At 45.0% G+C, this 24,039-nt stretch overlaps 1 protein-coding gene across 3 annotated transcripts in view; it reads right to left on the bottom strand.

The window, feature by feature from the left end:
- The window catches only part of EPAS1 (endothelial PAS domain protein 1), a 132,172-nt gene that overhangs the window by 53,831 nt on the left and 54,302 nt on the right, over positions 1 to 24,039 (bottom strand). For all 3 annotated transcript variants that reach the window (XR_014154537.1, XM_081854619.1, XM_081854620.1), the window contains one exon: positions 10,115 to 10,305. Coding sequence is in view for 2 of the 3 variants with exons in the window: in XM_081854619.1 (XP_081710745.1) it covers positions 10,115 to 10,305 (191 nt within the window). In the remaining variant the exon portion in view is untranslated. The remainder of the gene's footprint in view (positions 1 to 10,114; positions 10,306 to 24,039) is intronic.

Below are 24,039 nucleotides of genomic sequence, written 5' to 3'. Positions count from 1 at the left end.
GTGCAATCTCCAACATCGCCAGGTAAGGCTCGGAGAGATTTTTGCTTGAAACCCTGGAGAGACGCTGACAGTCAGCACCAACAATACTAAGCCAGATGGGCCATTGACCTGGCTTAGTATAGCAGCTTCCGATGTCTTGTACTTTATCAGTTATGTAGAGTAAGTGAAAAGTGCAAAAAAATAAAAATAACCCCAAACACGAATCAATGCCCGATTTGACATTGTCCCTTTACAGAAAATGCCTAGCATAATTTTCAAAGAAAATATGCCTTTTGTGCTAAAAATATCTTTTGTAAACAAGCTTTGATTGATTCCCACTGTCAGGATGTGCATAGCTCCAGAGGGCCAGAACACATTTCCGCAGATGCTTGCTCACTTCCTTCCATCCAGCTTCTTGGAATGTAGCGGAGGGCTAAAAAAACCAGGCTCTCTTTTTGCATGAATGAACGGCTCAGGTATGATCCAAACCCAAACTCCACAATCCAATGTGGAGAAGAACCAACATGCTTTTGTATACATGCTATTTTGTTCAAAATATAAAGATTCCTGCTTACATAGCAGCAGGACTTATAACTGGTATTTATTATAATATTTATAGGCCACTCTTTCACAAAAAACGTCGATAATATAAGATTGTCTTTGCACTACAACAGCCCTGGATAATTCCGGATTCCATTGCTCATGCCCCAAAGTAAATGGATTGTAGATTTCATCTTAAGAGCACAAACTACTGACAATAGTAGTATAAATGCAATTGAAGCGGGGATGACTAACCGGATGATACTGGGTTGGAACTTTCATCATTGCTCCCTATTGACCATGTTGACTTGGGAATCTGACAACATCTGAAGGGCCACAGAACAGCCACACCTGAATTAAAGCAACAATCTTTGACATGTTTACCTGCAATAAATCCCAATGAGCAGGGAGACTTATTTCCACACAACATAGTAAGTCACTGCACACTGACTTAACACCACTTGTTTTGACCACACTGGAGTTCTCAATTGCATAAGGACCTGAGAAGCTGCCTCAGTCCATCAAGCTCAGGACTGTCTTCTCTGATTGGCAGGAGATTTCCAGGGTTTCAGGTAGTTGTATTTCCCAGTCCGACCTGGAGGCACCAAGGACTGAGCCCGGATACTCTGTCACTGAGCTACGGTCCACCCCCAAATTGCAAGTGCAACAGAGTTTGGTCCAAGTTTTGATCAAAACTGGTAAATGGTAAACTGGTAATCTGATTACCACCTCTTCCATGGGGCAGGGGTAACACACGAGGGGGCGGGACACCCAGTCACTCCTCACATCTATATTTTGATTGATGTACTGATGTGTAACTTCATTCTGTATGTTTACTAGAAATTAAGTCCTCCTGCATTTGCAAGATTGCTTCCAGATGTATGTGCATAAGCTTGCTGTCTTAGAATGCATGCCAGTCCCCCCCCCCCACAAACGGAACATTCACTGAGCCAAAAACAGCCAATAAAGTCCAAGAAGGCAACAAGTGTTATGCCTTGGGCTATCCTTGAAATATTCAGGTTGATCCTTATATTGGGGGCAATCTTGTAGAGTGCATATTATAAATTACAAACAGGTCCATTTTGCCAACCCCCCCCCCCAACGCTTATGATGTTTCTTAAACCACACAGAAAAACTGTTTTTCACACACATCTCCCTTGTTCCTTACCCGCTTTCTGGCTCGGGTGAGGATCTTTTCTCGAAACAAGCTCAGGCCATCTCCCTGACTGCCTTCCCTTTTCTGAAAGAGCTTCCTGTCTGTTTCCTAGTCTTTCCTATTACTTTTACTGTCTGTAGCCACAGAAATAACCCACCAGTTTCCTCCACCTGCTCCAGAAAATATGAAAGAAAAGAAGTAGGTGGGGGGAGGAGGGGGAAAGAGACTAAACTAGACTAAAAAAAGAATGGTCTACTAAGAATGGTCTCCAGGAAAAACTGTCTCAACATAGCCTTTGTTTGTCTAGTCCAAGCTGAAAAGGGTGGCATCCCATGGGCCTTGCTCTATACTTTCTAAAGTTAACTGCCAGACTCAGACTAAACATTGGGCATGTCCACACGTAACAGTAACCCACAGTTACAAGTTATCCCGAAACCATGGTTTGCTGCTGGGTAGCTGATCCTGACTTGCCAAGCGAGTAACAAGCCACAATACCTGGTTGAGACACAATGTGAAGCCGAGGTTGTCAGAGGAGAAGCAAAATAGGAGCATCTGGGGAGCCTGCACCAACACACTGCCCATTCACTTTGAACCACGAAAAGCCAAGAAGTGTTGCTTAGCATTAGTTGTGGACTGCCTCTCTGTTTCCCCTTACAAACCACAGTTTCCAATCAGGAGTGAGCCTTGGGGAACATACCGTTCCTCTCTGGCGCAGATTTCGCTCCTCTTGCCTTTATTAAGAACATAAGAAGATCCTCCTGGATCTTCTGTTGTCCAAGCCTCTCTGTCTGGCCTTCCGACAGAACTCTTTCCAGGCCACAAAGGTAAAAAGGTAACATTCACATTAGTTGCTCGGCATGTGTGGTTGCCACATCTGGAGGGCAAACCATTCTCCATTCTCACCAAACCTAAGAAGAGACAAGATGGCTCACTCATGCTTCCTTTCACCCTGCTAGTTCAGAACATCAAATGTCACTCTGACTTCAACATGTGTTGGATGTTTTATTCTGTCAGTCAACTGCTAAGCTGTCATCATTCCTCATACCTATGCCAGAAGAGGCTATCCTTTAGGCCCCAGATGTTGTTGGACTGCAACTCCCATCATTCCTAACCACTGGCCATGCTGGCTGGAGCTGATGGGCGCTGGAGTCCAACAGCATCTATTTTTATTCAAGTGGTTTACAAAAGGCAAGCTAAAATATTCACTAAAAGCATTGGTGAAAGCAAACATTGAAAACAAGTTACATAAAAATAATAAAATAAAACCAGTAATTTTGAAACAAATATGCTTACTAAAATCACATGTTACAGTGACAGTCTAATGTTGCATACCTGGGCAGGTTTGCCGAAATGAGTAAGTTTTTAGCAGGTGCCAAAAACAATACAGCAAAAATGCCTTCTTAATATTAGAATCATGGAGCTGGAAGGGACCACAAGGGTCATCTAGTCCAAGCAATGCAGGAATCTTTTTGCCCAACATGGGGTTTGAACCCATGACACTAAGATTTAGAGTCTTGTGCTCTACCAACTGAGCTATCTGTTAAGATGGGCAGGGAGTTCCAAATTTGGGTGTTGCCACACTAAGGGATTGAATGCTTGCAATCTAGAGGGCCCCCGGCCTATGCCTTCATTCACATGGCAGGGAGAAATTTTGAGCCATTCCCCAGAACTGCACAACAACACGCTGGGTAAATTTCTGTGTGTTGAATTTCTGTTGATTTCTGAGCGTCATTCTACCATTCAAGGTGATTAAAAAAACAGAAAGACTCCCCCCCTAAGAACACCATGAAGAAAATAAGAACAATATTCTACAGCTATTGTTCCCGTTAGCTTCCTGAAATACTAATCTCAGCCGAGCCGGCAGACTACCAGGCCTAATGCTTCCTTCCCAGCATTCTTGCACAGAGCTGCCTACTGTGAAAAATCAAAAGGAAACATGTTACTAACTAAAGAAGGAACCAGAATAAAAGAACGCTTGGTATGTTGCACTCTTTTGAACTCCAAGGCATGGGACCAGCATTTCCTATTATGAAATGATTAAAAAAGGAACAGTTTCAGACCTTCAGGTGGCTTCAGTGGAATACACATAGGACACAAAACTCATTCTAAAAGTAGCACAGGTTCATTCTAAATACTCATTTCCCCTCTTCTCTTCGGCAAGCTGAAATACAGGTGGGGAGTGGCAGGGATGCCAACCTGAATAAAATATCGTGGGGGCCCAAATAAGCCCCACCCCACATAATCAATCACATGATGCAGTGCACACACACCATTTGAATGGGAATGCCCATCAACTTGGTGTGGGCCCAGCTCCCTCAAATATTTTATTGTGGGGGCCAAGCCCCCACGGCCCCTAGGAGTTGGCTCCTATGAGGGGCGGGGCTTCAGGAGACTCAGCTACCAACTTTTCTCAGATGAAGACGTGGTGTGACATAAAAATGTTTTGAAAATGTTTGAGCTGAATTGATAACTGAACTCCTATACCAAATTTGCCAAGGGTTGCTTTTTGTTGGTAAAATACCGTATTTTTCGCTCTATAAGACGCACTTTTCCTCTCCTAAAAAGTAAGGGGAAATGTGTGTGCGTCTTATGGAGTGAATGCAGGCTGCACAGCTATCACTGAAGGCAGGAGAGCAAAAGGGATCGATGCGCACCGATCCCTCTTGCTCTCCTGACTTCAGTGATAGCCACGCAAAGCCTCTTGAGCGCAGTCGGAGCGCTCCTGCCTCTTTGCTCAAGAGGCTTTGCATTGCGTTCTTGTTTCTTGTTTCCCTCCTCTAAAAACTAGGTGCGTCTTATGGTCGGGTGCGTCTTATGGAGTGAAAAATACGGTAATATAACCCTGCCCCCCCCCCAGCAAATATGTGTGTAAATCTGACATGATTGTACTTCTAAGAGTCCAAATGTTTGCTTCAAAAAACAAAACAAAACTATAAACTTGAAGTCTTTGTCTGTTTGTTTTAAAGAAAAAATGTTAACTTAAATCAGCAAGGTGGGTGTAGGAAGTAATGAGACTAAACAGGAAGGGAAGAGCTTGAAACAAGATAAAGCTGGACATAACATTTTGACTATTTGTATATTTGCTGCTTTGGAAGGGTGGGATATTTCTCAGGCCGATGAGGAGGGATGATCAAACCTGTCAATTTCAGTTTCTCCCCTATTTTCCATTTTTCCACTCTTAACGTCACTTCTCCACATCAGTTTGCAATTTTAAAAAAAATCCTCACGAAATTGAGCAGCAAATTTCTCCTCGAATTCACACAGGTGTGTGCAATCTTATCTAATGTACACTTTTTAACAATTTTTGCGCTGTTATTATTATTATTTCTTAAATTTCCATACCACCCTTTATCTGAGGATCACAAGACACTTTGCAATATAAAAACACAAAAATACATAACGTAGTAATAAACAAAAAACAATACCCCCCCCCACAGTTTAAAAGCAAAGCAATTTTCCCCCAATATAATGCCTTTTTGTATGGGGTTTTCACTAACATGCAATTTCATGTACACCTTACCATAGTTATATGCATTTTTGCACACATTACATGGCTAGAGAACTGAACTGCAACATTCAGAGAAATGTGAATCGGCTGTGTTTCAATTTTTATATTGTTTCAGAAAGTATGAACTAGAGAGGCTTAAAATGAGAACTCTGTTGAGAATTCCTACCCATCTCTGTTGGTCAGATATCATTTGGCAGATTTTATCTGGACTGCATAAGTCAGTGTTTCTCACTTTCTCACTTTCTCACTCAAGAACTATGGAGACATTTCCTATCTTTGCAGAATGTGATGCTCAAGATCACACCAGGTACTTTGACCTCCCATTGGTTCTGTAGCAACCCTCCCACAATGTGTTCTACATCAGTAGCTTGGGTGACAAATTTTCATAAACAGGACCTGCAAAAAATGTTGCAGTGTGGCATATCTAGGATTCCAACCACCCATGACTTTTTCTAAAATACTGCATTTCACACACACAGAAACACACACACACACACACACACAGAGAGAGAGAGAGAGAGAGAGGAAGAGGAGGAGGAGGAGGAGGAGGAGGGAGAAAGGTTTTTGCAGTATGTACTGACAGGGACGCAGGTGGTGTTGTGGGTTAAACCACAGAGCCTAGGACCTGCCGATCAGAAGGTCGGCAGTTCGAATCCCCATGACGGGGTGAGCTCCCATTGCTTGGTCCCTGCTTCTGCCAACCTAGCAGTTCGAAAGCAAGTCAAAGTGCTAGTAGATAAATAGGTACCACTCCGGTGGGAAGGTAAACAGCGTTTCCGTTTGCTGCTCTGGTTTGCCAGAAGTGGCTTAGTCATGCTGGCCACATGACCCGGAAGCTGTACGCTGGCTCCCTCGGCCAATAAAGCGAGATGAGCGCCAAAACCCCAGAGTCGGCCATGACTGGACCTAATGGTCAGGGGTCCTCTTTACCTTTACTGATCCACACTCTGAGAATGCATTTGTGATTAATTTATAGGCCTGTAGACATAAAGGCCAATACACAATGCTGCGTCCTGATCTACACATCTGTTACCCATCACACCTAGGCACACCATGGCCATAGGAACCTATTCAAAACATCCAACTTTTGGATGTCAGGTTTGCTAGGAGAGAATGCTAGGGTGCTAGGGAAAGGTTGCTGCACTGCTGATTCCCCATGTCCCATAGATAGGTAATTAAATAGGGGGCTTCAGTTCAAAAACGGAGAAACACACATCACACTTGATTGTACACCACATAAACTAATAGATATAGTGATGTTTTTCTGCGTCTCTGGGTTCTGTTCTGTTCTCTGGGGGCCTCAAACTTTTAACAAGACTTGCAACTACAGCCCAAGAAAACCAATTGCAACGACAGAACCAGTAAGCAACAGTCAGATACTGGCTTTGAGAGAAATGCACATTACAGAAGTGAGTGGAATCCAGTTAGCATCCTTGCTCTCACACAGCAGGAGCATCTACTATCACAGCTCCCTGGGCACCCCCAAAATCTGTTCCAGAGGGTCGGGGGAGTTGAGTTCCAGAAAGGAAGGGGAACTGGCAAAAATTGCTTCCCTCCCCATTCTGCTGGTAGAAGCCTCTGCAGGATCCAAAGGTCTTTCATCAGCATGGGAGGTATCATTGGATGAAACCTTTAAAGCGGGAGGGGGAAGTCCAAAAGGTTGTGCACACCTGCCTTAAGAAGTAAACCAGCTACAGCCCTGGGATAATAATCTCCACTGACTTACTGCACAATACACAGTCACTGCCAGGGAAGCTTTCCTGAATCTCTGAATGTTCTTACTGATAGAATTACAAATTACAGACTGGAGCTATCCAACTAGCTACCAGTATGTAACTTTGGGAGGGAAAATCAACAGGCAGACCGAACTTAGCAAAGGACGAACTTTGAAAGAGGATGCACACTCCAGAACAGGAAATAATGGTTTGTTATTGTTTTAATCCAAACTGTCTTAATTTCCTCCCTGCTCGATGCATTAAACCACTTAGTGTAAGGGGTGACGCAATCCTCCGATTCGAAATAACATCTGCCTACGATCCTATTTTTAACTAAATGAAAGGGGCATTAAGTCCAAAGATTGGAGGCTAACTTTTTAATTTTTTAATAAACCTAATGCACATCACTCATTATTTCTGGAAATATTTGGGGGGCGGGAGCGGTAAATGGAACATTCAGAAGTATACCATGCTTGGTGTGGGACTGGCAATCTGGCAGTGTTGTAGATTTTTAACCCAGCCGGTGTTGAATGATGCAATGAATACAGTGGTACCTCGGGTTAAGAACTTAATTCATTCTGGAGGCCCATTCTTAACCTGAAACTGTTATTAACCTGAGGTATCACTTTAGCTAATGGGGCCTCCCACTGCCACCGCGCTGCCAACACGCGATTTCTGCTCTCATCCTGAAGCAAAGTTCTTAACCCGAGGTACTATTTCTGGGTTAGCGGAGTCTGTAACCTGAAGTGTCTGTAACCCGAGGTAAAACTGTAAGTATTTCCCCCTCTGGCAGCTGTCTATAGTGTTGGTGGCTCCTGCCATGCAGAGTCGGAAGGGAACACAAGGGTCAGCAAGACCAAATCCCTGCGATGCAGAAATTTTCTGCCCAAGATGGCGCTTGAACCCACAATCCCGAGATTAATCATCTCACCAAGCCTTACTTTAGGGGTGACAGTCCCGATTTCTATGCTGGATGTGTAATGCCAGGCGGCCATGAGGGCAGAAGAACCTGCCTAATCAATCTAGGTAGTCCATCTAGCAGCAGCCACTCTCCAGACAGGATTTCCCCCCAGCCCTACCAGGAGACACAATGGCTAGAACCTGGGATCTTCTGCATGCAGAACATGTGCCGTGCCAATGGACTATGGATCCTTACTCGGGATCCATTGCATGGTGCACGACAAGTGGCTCTGTTGACAGCATGTTACTTGCCCACAGAAATACCATCATGGAAACCTCTAATTAAACACTCTGAATAATGAGGTTAACATGCATAAGCAAACAAACACTCTCTCTGACCAAGTTCCATTTTGCATGGCTCCCCTGTGCTGAGCAACGTGGGTGGTTTTCCGCCTGATGCATTAAGGCAGCTAGACTAGATTTTATTGGGCAGGGAATCTAGGCCATATCACAAATCTACTCTCTGTTGCAAGCAGCGCTAATCAAGTCATTAGGGTGGACCATTCAGTCTGTTTCCGGTCTGTGCATATTCATAAATCTGTTCCCTCTTGTTTCCGCATTAATCTGTGCAGGATTTTATTTTAAAGAAACATTTTTTTAAAATTTACATATGTATTTTTCTTTCAAAATATGCAGAAGTTTCAATCCCCAGCATCTCGAGGTAGAGCTGGGAGAGAATTCTGCCTGAGACTCTGGAGAGCTGTTGCCAGGCAAGTGTAGAAAATACTGAGCAAAATGGACCAATGGTTTCATTCTGCATATGGCAGCGCCCAGTGTTTAAATGCACATTTCTAAACTTATTATATCTCAGAATACACATTTAATGTTAAATTTCAAAATGCACCTCGATACAAGTTTTGGACCAGGAAATGCATTGCAAAATTTGGAGGAGTGAGAAATCAGAAAGTTGACTATGTTTCAATCTGCTTATTAGCCAAAAGAGGTGTAGATGAGGTCCTTTCGTATCAGATTTCTCCATAATCCCATTCATCAGACACCTCTGTTAACATTCTCTTTTGCTGGGCAGGCTTCTGCTGGTATAGAAGTATGCAAGCTTTTGAATTATACAAGGGCTCTTTGGCAGAATGGAAATATAAGATCATTTTCAGCTGTACAGATGGCAAAGATAACAAGACATGAAACACGTCTGGCACTTCAAGTAGCCGACCAATCACCAAAGGTGTTTTTCCTGCCTTCACACAGAGACATGTACACACAGCAGAGGGTTGCAGACTATGGAATGACCAGCAACGAGCTACAGATGCTTAGGGAGACAGAATGGCCTTTATATGCTATCCTGTTTAAGCGAAGACCTTCTAAAGGCAGTTATGCAACCGTCTTTTCCACACAAGGTTGAGATATGCTTGTCCCAGCATGGAAATCTTTTGTGATTTACCATCTCTGGCATTTTAATTAGATTAAAAATTCCTCAAGCTTGAAAATCTTTTAATTGGTTTTAATTAACATTGGTCCGGGTTTATTTTTAGGTGTATGTGAAGGCCTTTGTGAAGCAATGCTGATTTTGTGCATGTGCGTGTGTCTTATTTGTTTTTTATTTGTTACTTGGGCAATGCATTCATTTTATGTATGTAATACCAGTATAGACCTTTCCTTCCTCCACAGCCAACTTGGCAGGAGTGAGGAACAAATTGGGTATAAATTTAAACAAATTCCTGGGCTTGGAATTGCCATCTTTAAAAACAAACACAAACAAAACAGCAACCACCACCAAAAAGTAGTTGCAGGTGGATAAAATGTGTGTGTGTGGGGGGGGGGAATGGATCCTTCCATCCAATGTTTTCCTTCTGAAAAATCTCCCAAAGTAATTTGCCCTTGAACAGGGCCAGCCCAAGACATTCTGCTGCTTGACCGCTACACCACTGAACAATATTGAAAGGTCCCCCAATGGGAAGTTTGATGGACCTGAGACAAGGCGCTGGGTTGCCAGTTGTCACTGGACAACACACCACCTGTAAAGTTGTGGGTGAACATATCAGACGACACAGCGATTCTTCAAACAGCTCTTGTTTATTCACAGGCCAGAACAGAACTGAACTGAAGGGTTCAGCCAACCTGCTTATATAGAGCTCCAGTACAACGTAACTGTAACCATTTTCTAAAACTATCCAATTACTGAACGTCACTTTCGATCCATTATTTGCATAACTATCTACAGTATCCCCCTGCTGGCCCAGGGTGAGAACTTCAGTACATAACACGACCATTCATAGACATCTCTGCTTTTACAAAGCTTACCTGAAGACAATAGTTTGTGTGTCCGCAAGAAACTGATTGCGAGGCGCATTATCGATGCTTTGTCCAGGTGTGAGCTGATGTTGTGAGGCAAAGGGAGTTCATGGGCCAGCTCATAGAAGACCTCTGTCTCCTTGCTCCTCCTGCACCTTGCAGCATCCCTCGACTTCTCCTTCCTCCTTTCAGAACTGCTCCTGTGATGACAAAGAAAAGGAGAAAGAGAAAAAAATTGTACCGACAGTAAAAGCTATTGAGAAGTAATAATTTATACTCCGGCAGTACAAATACAAGGGCCTTCTGGAATGGGAACAATGTTCTCAATCTTACTGAGTTCAAAATGGTTTGTTCTAAATTAGCTGTTGTATTTGCCTTATCCCTCATAATCTCACATCCTCTGGGCAATGCACCATTTTTCAGTTCAAAACCATTTAATCTTAAGAAAATCAATCAACCGTGGTAATTAAAACCCACAAAAGGAAGAAAACTGGACAAAGAACATATTGCCAGTCACAACTAACCCCACCGAGTGCTAAAAACGATACTGCATCGCATAAAAGCAGACAAGTGACATCAGTATTGATGTTCATTAAAAAGGTGAGCTCTGAGTTGACAAAAGTGGCGGGAGACTAAATGATCGCTGTTTTCTGATGGCACCGTGATCTGAAGTAGGAATTAAATACAGTGGTACCTTGGGTTACGAACTTAATTCATTCCGGAGGTCCGTTCTTAACCTGAAACTGCTCTTAACCTGAGATGCGCTTTCACTAATAGGGCCTCCCGCCACCGCAGTGCAGCTGCGTGATTTCCGTTCTCATCCTGGGGCAAAGTTCGCAACCCAAGGTACTACTTCCAGGTTAGCGGAGTTTGTAACCCAAAGCGTTTGTAACCCGAGGTACCACTGTACAAGGAATGGGACCAGCAACAAAATGTGTCCTCGCCTCCAAGCAGGTCGTATCCTTGCCTGCTTACCAGTTAGCCATACCTTCCTCCAGTGTACAGTGGTGCCCCGCAAGACGAACGCCTCGCAAGACGGAAAACCCGCTAGACGAAAGGGTTTTCCGTTTTGGAGGCGCTTCGTAAAACGAATTTTCCTATGGGCTTGCTTCGCAAGACGAAATGTCTTGTGAGTTCCTGCGGGTTTTTTTCCTTTCCCCCCCTTTTCCTAAGCCGCTAAGCCGCTTACCAGCTGATCCGATAAGCCGCTAAAAGCCGCTAAAAGCCGCTAAAAGCCGCTAAAAGCCGCTAAAAGCCGCTAAAAGCCGCTAATAGCGCTAATCCGCTAAGCCGTCAATGGGCTTGCTTCACAAGACGAAAAAACTGCTAGACAAAGAGACTCGCGGAACGGATTAATTTCGTCTTGCGAGACACCACTGTATTATTATAAGCTGTATGGAGTTCAGACAGGGCATTCTGCTTCCCACCCAAGCCCAGTTATCCAGTTTTACTTTCTTTTCAGCATCCTATGGCTTCTGAACAAGCTCAATCAACATTGTTGTTGTTTTTTCTCCCCCTGCCCTTTTATTTATATAGATAGCATGTCTACAAACATGGGGTTTCCCCCAAGCATGCCAATATCTCATTTCTCAGTGGCCCTATCTGGGCCTCATTCAAGTTGCTGCTCACCACCTGTGCCCACTATTTAAGGGAGTGGCGCTTAATTCATAATTTCAGCCTGTGGTCTCCTTAGGTCGTGCCTCTGTTTTCCTGTTAAGAAACAAGGAGCGGCAATCACTTTATACAGCACAGGCCCAGCAGCACAGGTGTGCTGACCTGAGGGCACAACAATGAAGGAGGCAAACTATTCTGTTTTAGGCTGCAATCCTGTGCATGCTTACTTGGGATCAGCTCCCAGAGAACTCCGTGAAACACATCTTTTTTTGGTACTGAAAAACTTCACTGGCTCCCAGCTCATCCCTGAGCATTCAACTCAGGTTGTTGGTGCTTCCCTATAAAGCCCTATACAACTTTGCAGAGCCGACTAAAGAAACTTTAATACCTGAGGTAAGGACAAGATACACACACAGAGAGAGAATGTATGGAAGCCAACTGGACTTGTAGCTGAATTTTACTACAACACTGGGTTATAATGATGGGTCATCATCCTCTACCACACCTGAGGGCAGCAGACTAACTCAGAAAGTTGAGGGCATCAACCCCTCACTGCTGCTGCCCACCCTCAAGCATCTACAGGCAAACTAATATCAGTGTACTGGAAGAAGCAAAGATCACCAGTGTTGAAGCAATGATTCTTCAACATAAATTACGTTGTTCTGATCATGTTGTGCGGATGTCTGATGATCGTCTTCCAAAGCAGCTACTCTATTCCGAACTTAAAAATGGAAAGCGTAATGCTGGTGGTCAACAAAAGAGGTTTAAAGACTGTCTCAAGGCAAATCTTTAAAAATGTAGTATAAACTCTGACAACTGGGAAACACTGGCCTGCGAGCGCTCCCGCCCGGAAACCAATGTCCCCACTGCGGAAGGACGTGTGGATCTAGAATTGGCCTCCACAGTCACTTACGGACTCATTGTTAAAACCGTGTTTATGGAAGACAATCTTACTCGGCTACAAATGATACCCAAAGAAGAAGCATTTGCCAGATGCCCCACTCTGCCTAATGCTAGGGCCAGCACTGATGGCAGTCATTTTTCTCTCCCGCCTTTCTCCCAAGTTGGGGTTAAAGGCAGCTCGTATTCAAGAAATGGAAAACTATATTTAACTGAAGACTTCTTCATTCGATTGCTTCCCCTGGGAAAGGAGGAAAAGCAACGGTTGGTTCTTGCTGACATATGATTGCCCAAAATCTCCCATTAGTTTCTAGAGTCCTCTTGGTTTTTGATACAGGAACACTTGGATTCCCCCCACCCCACCCCACCCCATGAAACTGGGGAAAATATTCCTATGCACATGCAAGCGGTCCACATCCCATTGTATCTGTGCTGCACAGCATTATTTTTTTAATCAAAAACATTTTGCAAGATTTGTTTTTTCAAAGGTAAATGTGCAGGAGACATCTAAGCCCAACTAAAGTCTCTACCTGAGCCTTTGGGGATACCGCAGGTTAAAGAGATAAATTTTCTGCAGAACCAGCCAACTGAATGGCAAAAGCTTCATCATAAAGAAATACACTCGTGGCGTATAATCACATGCAAGGCCCCTCCCAAACTAATTTCTCCAACAAAGGTACTTGTTCGGCAACCTCAGCAATGTCTTAAATAGCCTTAGATGCTTCAGATTACAGACACAATAGCCCCACTAAGTAGCGTTTAGAAGGTTCCCCACCCCACCCCAATGACTACAGCAAAAGGGGACACTTCTATGATACCGATTGCTGGTCGCCCACTATTAATATTATCAGCTATTTTGAATTGAAATGCTCCAGGGAAGGAATACAAGAGAGAAGTGTGTGTTGCTGGATGATGGAAAATAAGCTATTACTTGATTGAGGCACATGAGGAGCCAATATGGAGAGCCATCAGGAGAAGCTCATGTTGTGAACTAAGTTCTCAAGCTCCTTTATACTGACTCAGACTATTGACCCACTGCCTGGCAGTGTATCTTCAGGGTTCCCGACATAGTTTTCTTCCAGCCCAACCTGCAGATACTGAGGATACTGCTCTGCCACTAAGCTACAAGCCTTCCCCCCACCACAAGGGCTATATTTCAGTGTTTCTGTGCGCTTTGGCACTTGTCACAGTGCCCTGTTGCACCAGAAGCAGTTTAGTCATGCTAGCCGCATGATCTGGGAAAGCTGTCTGCAGACAAACACCGGCTCCCTTGGCCTGAAAGCGGAGAGGAGCGTCACATCCCATAGTTGAATTTGCTTGGACTTGAGAATCTAAGGGTCCTTTACCTTTACCTTTATATCAGCTACAATCAAATTCTCTGCAAAAACCAGCTGCTTCTCTCCCAACTTTTAAAATCCACAAAGCTGTCAATCAGGGTTGTGGTCTTTAGCTGGTTACTTGGCTAGGTTAATCAAGGAAAAGCATTATGACTAAAAATGGTGCCTCTTATTTACCAGGCAACACATTTCAACCCCCCCCCCACCCCATAAATGTTAATACTGTAGAAAACGAGATGTAAGCGGCTGCCACAATCTCAGAAGAGGCTTTCTCCCTTCTCTCACGCCGCTGAGAGAGTGCTTCTTCTGAAACTGGTATGTCTTGCAGTGCATGTGCGCACCTCATCTCTAAACAAAGAAAGCATGCTTTCTTCCCCATTTTATTTAGTTTTATTCATATGCAGATTTAAATTAAAGTCTAGATTGTCTGTGAAAGGTTTTGAATCATACAGTTTCTGGGCTGTTTTGCTTCTCTGTCCATCTCATCACCCTGCCATTTTGGTTATACCAAGAGATTTGGGGCCGGTTCACATGGCAGTTTCTTGGGCACTTGGCGCAGGTTCTTTGCAGTACCCACACAATATCACTTTTGTCAAAATGCCATCTTCCATTCCCTCTCCCCTTAAATCCAGAATTATCATTTGTTTGGGCAGTTTTTGCTGATTGGATTTGGTAATGGTAAATCTGGATCAAATTTAGCTGAGGGTAACCACAGTCATGTGGACATGACCCAAACATGCATGCACTGAGCAGCACTGAGTCCACAATAAGAGAAACTCTACTTGCCTTGTGAACTTCACTGCTGAATAGGGAGGAGTGCGTTTCAGTTTGATTTGCCCCAAGTATTATTTTTTTTTAACTATGCCACACTGGCATGTGCAAACATCATTTCTTATCTTGAATTTATATCCTGCCTTTCCATGATAACATACCCAATAGTTATAGCCAGGGGTCGGCAAATTTTTTTAGCTACAAGCCGGTCCACTGTCCCTCAGACCTTGTGGCACTGGGGGCTGGGGGGCTGGAAGAAGAGGCGAGGGGGCAATTAGTCCTCCTCCTCACCCCCCAGCCGCTGCGCTTACCTTCCCTGGGGTTGCTGCCACCACCACCACACCCACCACCGCTGCTGCTGCTTCTCATGGATAGGCAGAGCGAACTCGTCCACTCCACTCTCTGGCTCACAGGAGCACCAAGGTGGCGGTGGCTGAGAGAAGATGAGCAGCATGAAAGGGCTGGCTCCAGAGAGGGGCTATTTAAAATGGTGCTCAGCCAACTCAGCTGAGCCCCATTCCTCCCCTAGGCAGGGCAGGGAAAAGCCAGGAGGAGGGAGGGAGGAGTGTGTGAGAGGGAGGGTGGATGGAATGGCGCAGTGGGGAAAATGGCACAGCCCGAACGAACAAAATCCCCACGCCAATCCACAGACAGTCCCCAGGCCGGATCCTGAAGGCAATTGGGCCTGATCCAGCCCACAGACCTTAATTTGCCGACCCCTGGTTTTATCTCTGCCTTAGGGCCGGCCCTACCTTTAGGCAGAGTGAGGTAGCCACCTCACATAACTGATCGGCAGCCAAGGACCTCCATGCACACTCCCCAGGTTGCGCCCTGGGGTGGTCACTTTGGTGCTACTAATGCAACAGTTTGATTTCACCCCCACAAGCGCACTCCATTGTCTCTCGAGACAGACGGATGCCAGCAACAACAATGATAAAACATCACGAAATCGTTTGTCATTTAATTTATGATCATTGCATTCTTACTGTCAGATGACAGGGGGATGAGATCTGTTTGTGGGGTGTTTTTTTCCTGCCTCGTAGTACAAAGCTTAACAGCCCAAAACAGGGTTAACGCTTAACTCTGGTTTTGGTTGTCAGGTGCCAAAATAACTTTCCTGGCTTTGAGCACTGCTATGAACCTTGACTTGAGGCAGACAGTACACTTGCTGCTCTGATCAGCCAGGGAAAATGCCTTGGGCTGTGTCCTGTTAGCTCTTGAGGAACCAACCAGCTCAGCTCTTACAGAAAACTCAGTGAAAGGAGAGTGTCCTGTCATACCACTGTTGTGCTGTGTGTGTGTGTGTGTGTGTGTGTGTGTGTGTGTGTGTGTGCAGTCATTAGTTCCTGCAACTCAAAGGTTAGGGACCCATGGGTAATTAAGCTGTCAGAAATAAATGCTGCTGTCAAAAGGCTTGCTATCACAGCTTCAAATGCCAACTTGCAGAACAAGAACAGTACTTTTAAATGTTACCAGGAGATGAAAGAACATATACCCGGCTTTCTGGACGGGACGCATGGAAACTTCAAACTGCTGACCAAACTGACCGGATAACTTTAGGGTATTTAAAAGGGGCAATTAAATAATAATTCTACATTTCCTTCTCCTTGCTGAGTATGATGCAATGTTTACTACTGCTTTACATAAACGGCGTGCCCACAGCATCAAAAACAACCTTCATATAACATGGAATCCAAAGAGCTCCAAAAGTAATCCACTCGTTGGCTGCATCCAGAGTTACTTCCTTTTAGCAGTAGAAGCCACACCACTGACTTCCATGGATAATGTCTGGAGTGAGCTAACTGCATAGCCCTGCACCTTTGTTGTTGTTTAAGTCGTTTAGTCGTGTCCGACTCTTCGTGACCCCATGGACCAGAGCACGCCAGGCACTCCTGTCTTCCACTGCCTCCCGCAGTTGGGTCAAACTCATGCTGGTAGCTTCGAAGACACTGTCCAAGCATCTCGTCCTCTGTCGTCCCCTTCTCCTTGTGCCCTCCATCTTTCCCAACATCACGGTCTTTTCCAGGGAGTCTTCTCTTCTCATGAGGTGGCCAAAGTATTGGAGCCTCAGCTTCAGGATCTGACCTTCCAGTGAGCACTCAGGGCTGGTTTCCTTCAGAATGGATAGGTTTGATCATCTTGCAGTCCATGGGACTCTCAAGAGTCTCCTCCAGCCCCATAATTCAAACGCATCAATCCTTTGGCGATCAGCCTTCTTTATGGTCCAGCTCTCACTTCCATACATCACTACTGGGAACCACTCAATGGTCAATCCAGTGGTGGAGCTTCATGTTCCAGCACCGGGGGGGGGGGAGAGCAGGCGGGGCGGGGCTGGCACTTGTCCTGGGGGCATGGCGCACCGCCTGCAGGGGCTTGGCGCCCAGCGAGTGGGAGGATACAGCCGCAATGGCACCCCACCAGAATCGCACTGCCGGGGGCGGTGCGCTCCTCCTGTACTCCTCTTCCTCCATCAGTGGGTCAATCCAGTCTTTAAAAGAAGACCAGCAGGGCTGGTCCTACCATTAGGCACAGAGGGAGGTAGCAGCCTCAGGTGGCAAATACTGGAGGCAACGTTGGCAGCCCTACAGCTGTACTTCCTAAGCAAACACACCCACACCCCTCCACCACGATGCAAAGCATGTCCTGCTCCCTAACCTAGTCCACTGCTGCAGGTGCAGCAGGGGATGCTATTTTATCACCAGTGCTGTTAAGTAAGATTCAGCCCAGCTGGCTTCTTTGCATGGAATGGGAAGAAGATGCCATCTTGCCCTTCATTTCAGATAGGAACATCTCTCGGGCAGGTGCTGAAGGCCAAACCATACCAAAGGTATTGCAGGTACAGCTCCTGAGATCCCCAGTTTTATGCTCTGGTCCACTTTGTAAATGACTTTTCTATCTTAGACTCGCAGTGTTTCCCAACCTTGGGCCTCCAGCTATTTTTGGACTACAACTCCCATCATCCCTAGCTAGCAAGACCAGTGGTCAGGGATGATGGGAATTGTAGTTCAAAAACAGCTGGAGGCCCAAGGTTGGGAAACACTGTCTTAGAGGACTGTCCAGTAGCAGACAGCATAGTGGTGCAGCAGTGCTCACCTGGGCCTGACCTCCCTCTGACTGTGTCACTGCAGCATACCGAGACACAGAAGGGGAAACTTGTGTTTGCATCTTTTAAATGTACTATGTGAAGAGACCTTTAGAGGTGAGACAGTTGGATTCTTCCTATGCTGGACAACTGGGTTCTTCCCCCATGGACACCCTCCCCATTTTTCAAACAAAGCAATTGATGCAGTTCAACCATTTTATTTCAGTAGCCACTTTTAAGGCTGGTTTGCAATGCCTAAACAGTTTCGCTACAAGTTGTTGTCGGAAGCATGAATCTGCTCAACCACATCGAAAGCATGCTTGCCAAAACTCACTCTCAGCTTTTTATATTATTGCTTTATTTCACATCATTTGCATTTATGGTATCTCTAATAAAATGCGGGCCAAGATCACACTAGAGTGATGATAATAATACCCAACGCTGGAGCCCCAATTATTCGTTTTGGGTTTGGCGAGTCTCAAGATCCTAATCTCAGGGAGAGAGAGAGAGGAGTCTTTCCTTGTGGCAATCAGTCATTTATTCTCGACAGCTTATCTGCAGGTTTGCAAAAGCATCATCGGCCAGAAGCTAAAGAAGCACTGCTGAGATCTGCCTGCAGATAAGTCAACTATTTACATAATCTTAAAAAGAGCATACCAAAAGCTGAGCTTTATCTCTTTGGCAAAGGGTAATGGTGGTCAAAGTGCAGGGCAAGGATTTCCTGAGCTGCAAAGTTTTAACATGCAGCTCTCAGCCACTATTAGGGGGCAAGGCGTTTTACAGCCTTTGTACGCTTACTCCAAAGCAGAAGTGGGTCAGCGGGTGGGACAGAGCCACTCTGCTGGCTTCCCCAACATGGGCTGCTCCCACTTAACAGGAGGAAAGGGGCATGGCAGCAGGGAGGTTGGTGTGCTGCAAATGCAGAAGCAGCAGACTGGCATTGCCTCCAAGATCAAAAGCGCCATGCCTCTGAGAGCATTTGATGCAAAATAGCAGGAGAGGGGTATGGCCTGGCTTGCATGTTTTCCATAGGCATCTGGTTGGCCACTGTGGGAACAGGGTGGGCCTTGGATCAGGGCCAGCAGGGGCCTTCTTGTTATGTTCATTTGACACAAGTAACACCTCCCGTTTCAAAAACCTTCACCAAGGTGTGTTGATCAATATCATACAAAAGCAACATTCCAGACAGTACAGACAGACATTCCATCCAGCACAAGGAACAAGTACAAGTGTCACCCTGGGCTCCTTGGGGAGGAAGGGGAGGATATTGTTGTTGTTGTTGTTGTTGTTGTTGTTGTTGTTATAGCTGTCAACTTTCAGATTTGAAAATAAGGGATCAGCAGCCTCACCTGTCCTGGGGACAGTCTACAGGATATCTAACAATCCAGGATAGCAGGGGGAAGCAGCGGGAAATGGCGCTGGAATAAGGGAATTTCCCGCCAAAAAACGGGAAGGTTGACAGCTATGATTATTATTAATATTATTATTATTAGGAATAATTGCAACTACTACTACTACTACTACTTTCTGCAGTAGCAGCAACCATGAGCACCAACCACAATTTGCTCACATGCCAAAAAAAGTATCCAATGCACCGAAACCAGTTCAGATTCAACCCTAGGAAAACCATGATAACATCACTGCCTATGGCAGTGGCAAATTTCAGCCAGCCCCTTCAGCTCTGCAATGGAATACAGTGGTGCCCCGCAAGACGAACGCCTCGCAAGACGGAAAACTCGCTAGACGAAAGAGTTTTCCATTTTGGAGGTGCTTCGCAAAACGAATTTCCTATGGGCTTGCTTCACAAGACGAAAATGTCTTGCGAGTTCCTGCGGGTTCCCCTCCCCTTTTCTAAGCCACTAAGCTGCTTATCCGCTTATCCGCTAAGCCGCTAAAAGCCGCTAAAAGCCGCTAAAAGCCGCTAAAAGCCGCTAAAAGCAGCTAAAAGCCGCTAAAAGCCGCTAAAAGCCGCTAATAGCGCTAATCCGCTAAGCCGTCAATGGGCTTGCTTCGCAAGACGAAAAAACCGCTAGACGGAGAGACTCGCAGAACGGATTCTTTTCGTCTTGCAAGGCACCACTGTATTTGCTGTTCCTGCTTTGTGCTTGGAAATGATGGATTATTCTTGTTACTGGGCAAACTACCCTTGAGCAATGGCCTTTGGCTCTTTGGGTCTACCAAGGAATGTCTTCAATCCAGTGGAAACAATTCCCAAGCAGAGCCTTAGCTATGGCGGGGTGTGTGGTGGGGGTGGGACTAGCCAGGTTTTTTGCCCCAGGTGAAGCCTCTAGAGGGGGGGTCACTGAGGCTCCCAACCTGTGTGTGTGTGTGTGTGTGTGTGTGTGTGTACACAAATGCTCATGAGAGGGAACCAAACTGGGTATTTGACCCAGGTGAAATGAAGCCTAGTTTTGCCCCTGTCTCAAGTATTGGGAATTTATGTCTTGAGTATACAACATGATCTTTTAAAAAGGGCAATATGAAAAGGCAACTATACCTTTCACAAAAACACAAGCATTGCCTGAAGCTATGGAAAATACCATAAACCAAGCGATGATTAATAGGTTTCATATTTTGGATCAAGTCGTACTACGCACATGGCCAATATTGATCTCAGCTGATTAATGATTGGGAAATTTATTTGTCTTAGTCCAAAACAGGAAGTGGTTAAGCAATTTAATGCCCCTTTAACTGATGGTGATGCATTTATTTTCAAACGTTTAAAGTGCTATATTTCAATTGCAGTTTGTTTCTAGCCATTAGAGAATGTCACACCTTGTTTTACTTTTTTTATGCATTCTGGAGAGTACTCTGCACATGAAAAAGCAAGGGAGGTGGATTTTTCTGTTTATTTTGAAAATACAGTGACACACACACACAAAATGGACATTCTGAATGAATATGCTTGCTTTACTGCAGAGTGAATGGAAAGTAGAGCATTTGTTTGGAACAACTTTCCCCCTGTTAACCCAGTTTTTCCTTCTTTGGGGGATGCCTGAGGAACCACGAGGCCCATGCAAAAGTGTTTTGCAGCCCACCAAACCTGTTCCCATTCATGCAGAGCCAGTTTGACTTCCCATTGCAAATCCCATGCAAATCTCAAAACAAAATTCACAAGGGGACACAGCAACTCACATAGCAGAAAGAACTTTCTAGAAGCATGGATGTAAGAAGACGACTGAGACACGACCACACTTGGAAAACTGTGCACAATTCTGGCTACAGCATCACAGAAAGGATATCATATTACTGGGAAAGATGCAGGAAAGGGCAACCAAAATGACTAAGTAGCTGAAGCAGTTCCCCCATGAGAAAATGTTACAACATTTGGGAATTCTAAGATTAGAGCAGTGTTTCCCAAACTTGGGTCTCCAGCTGTTTTTGAACTACAATTCCCGTCATCCCTGACCACTGGCCCTAGGGATGATGGGAGTTGTAGTCCAGAAACAGTTGGAGACCCAAGTTTGAGAAACACTGGATTAGAGGGGAAAGGGGGAGATGTGATAGACCAGGGGTCAGCAAACCTTTTCAGCAGGGGACCAGTCCACTGTCCCTCAGACCTTGTGGGGGACCGGACTATATTTTGAAGGGGGGGAAATAAATGAATTCCTATGGCCCACAAATAACCCAGAGATGCATATTAAATAAAATGACACATTCTACTCATGTAAAAGCACGCTGATTCCCGTACCGTCTGTGGGCCGCATTTAGAAGGCGATTGGGCCAGATCCGGCCCCCGGGCCTTAGTTTGCCTACCCATGTGATAGACCTTCATAAAATGGAGAAAATGGATTGAGGAAAATCTTTCTCCTTTTCTCATTATGCTAGAAGCTGGAGTCATCCAAAGAAGCTGAATGGTGGGAGATTTAGGACAGCGAAAAAAAAGTACTTCTTACAATGCATAGTAAAAACCGTAAAGTTTTCCATCACAAGATGTAGTGATGCCCACCCACCTTGGGATTACACAAATTCATTGAGGATAAGGCTACCAATGGCTACTAAGCATGATGGATCCAGGATCAGGGGCTCAACTGGTTGTTATACTGCTGGTGAACTTCCCATAGGTATCTGATTAGCCACTGTGCGAAACTGAGTACGAAAGAGCTGTGGAGTGAGAATACAGACAGCAGGATAAATTAAGTAAGGGAAAATTTCAGGTTACTTACACATCTGATTCAGTATGCAGTATGTGGAAGTTTGCATCACAGCCAGCAAGATTAGCATACCCGTCATGGGGATTCGAACCACCAACCTTCTGATCGGCAAGCCCAAGAGGCTCAGTGGTTCAGACCACAGTGCCACCTGCATCCCATGGTCCAGAACAGTGACTTGGAAAGCCAGAGGACTTATTAAGAACAGGAAATGCCAACCAGGCCTTCAGCTCCTGGACTGATAAAAAGCATCATGGGGTGGCTAGGTGGATAGCTAAAACCAGGGATTTCTTGAGCAGGAACTCAGCGGAACGGAGTTCCCTTACCTTTTAAAAATAAAAAAAGCAATTTTTTCATTTGGGGACGCTGGAATGGGCATACACCCAATGCCAGAGCCAAAAATCCACTTATACCTCTAATCAATAAAGTTGTGGCCATTTCTAATCCAGATCATTGTCTGCTTGAGTTTATTAATCACTTCTTACATTTAGCCGTGGCCTGGGGAGGGTGTGGCACTGCGACTGGGCCCACAATAAACCAACAAACTTTGTGGTGAGTTCCGCTACCTTTTTTCCAGGAAAAAAACACCACAGACTAAAGCTTTCGTTTCCAAATGGGTCCTCCATAATCTTGGTGTGAGATTCACCTTTCCTCTCTAGATCTGACCTGGCATATCAACCAGTGCTGTCTCCCCATTATCTCGCTTCCTCCATACAGCCAACAGCAGAATCCCAATATGCCCAGTGATGGAAGAAGGAGTGGGGGGCATTTGTTCAAGGACTGGGAGCCCCAAAATGCTGGCTCCCACAGAGCTCAGATTTCCATTTCAGTGGGCCTGCCCAAATTCAGTTACCATCAATGACTTTCAAGGACTTGGCAATGCCAACCATTTCATTTGTTTTTTGGAAATACCTTCAAGGGCTCATCAGTATCTTTGAAGTACTTTGGTGTCCATTCTTTAGAAAACTGGATTTTCCCTTTCCAGACATTGATATTGCAATATTTGCTCTCCAAGCAAAAGAGACGTAGTAATGTCTCTTCAACCAAAAGGATCCCTATTCCCATACTAATGCAAAAGTTAGCTTAAGTACTTTAGGTTCAGTGCAACTTCCTCAAAACTGCACCAGAGAGGAAGCTTTGTGTGGCCTTAATATTTCAAATATATTCTCCCGCTCTACTGATTTAACAGTGAAGAAATAGGTTGGTTATTGGTACCCACCACTGGTTTAATAATTTATTATTTATACCCTGCCCATCTGGCTGGGTTTCCCCAGCCACTCTGGGCGGCTTCCAACAAAATATTAAAATACAGTAATCCATCAAACATTAAAAGCTTCCCTAAACAGGGCTGCCTTCAGATGTCTACTAAAAGCCTGGTGGTTGTTTTTCTCTTTGACATCTGGTGGGAGGGCGTTCCACAGGGCGGGTGCCACTACCCAGAAGGCCCTCTGCCTGGTTCCCTGTAACTTGGCTTCTTGCAGTGAGGGAACCACCAGAAGGCCTTCGGCGCTGGATCTCAGTGTCTGGGCAGAACGATGGGGGTTTGCATTAAGTATGTAATTAAGGATGTTAGCCGCCCTGAGCCTGGTCGTGGCCGGGGAGGGTGGGGTATAAATAAATATTTTTATTATTATTACATTAATAAGCATATCCTCCAAATGATAGCTCAGTTGATTAGAGCGTGGTGCTGATAATGCCAGGGTTGCAGGTTCGATCCCCACATGGGACAGCTGCATATTCCTGCAAGAAAATAAGCAGCTATCCTATTTTTAAAAGACATCTGAAGGCAGCCCTGTTTAGGGAAGCTTTTAATATTTAATGCTGTATTGTTTTTAACACTCGATTGAGAGCCGCCCAGAGTGGCTGGGGAAACTCAGCCAGTTGGGCAGGGTATAAATAAATTATTAGTATTAGTATTATTAGTATTACATCATCATCATCATCATCATTATTATTATTATTGCAGGGGTTTGGGCTAGAGGGTCCCTTCCAACATTACAATTCTATGCTTCTAAATAGCTGTCAGAATATCAGATGGGTTTTTCTGTGCATCTAAAAACCTCCTAGCTGATATACATA

This window comes from Podarcis erhardii, assembly GCF_964252035.2.
Source record: "Podarcis erhardii genome assembly, chromosome: 3".
In the NCBI taxonomy this organism is placed as follows: Eukaryota; Metazoa; Chordata; class Lepidosauria; order Squamata; family Lacertidae; genus Podarcis; species Podarcis erhardii.
The sequence above is the reverse complement of the archived record's forward strand: the minus strand, read 5'-3'. Positions and strand labels throughout refer to the sequence as shown.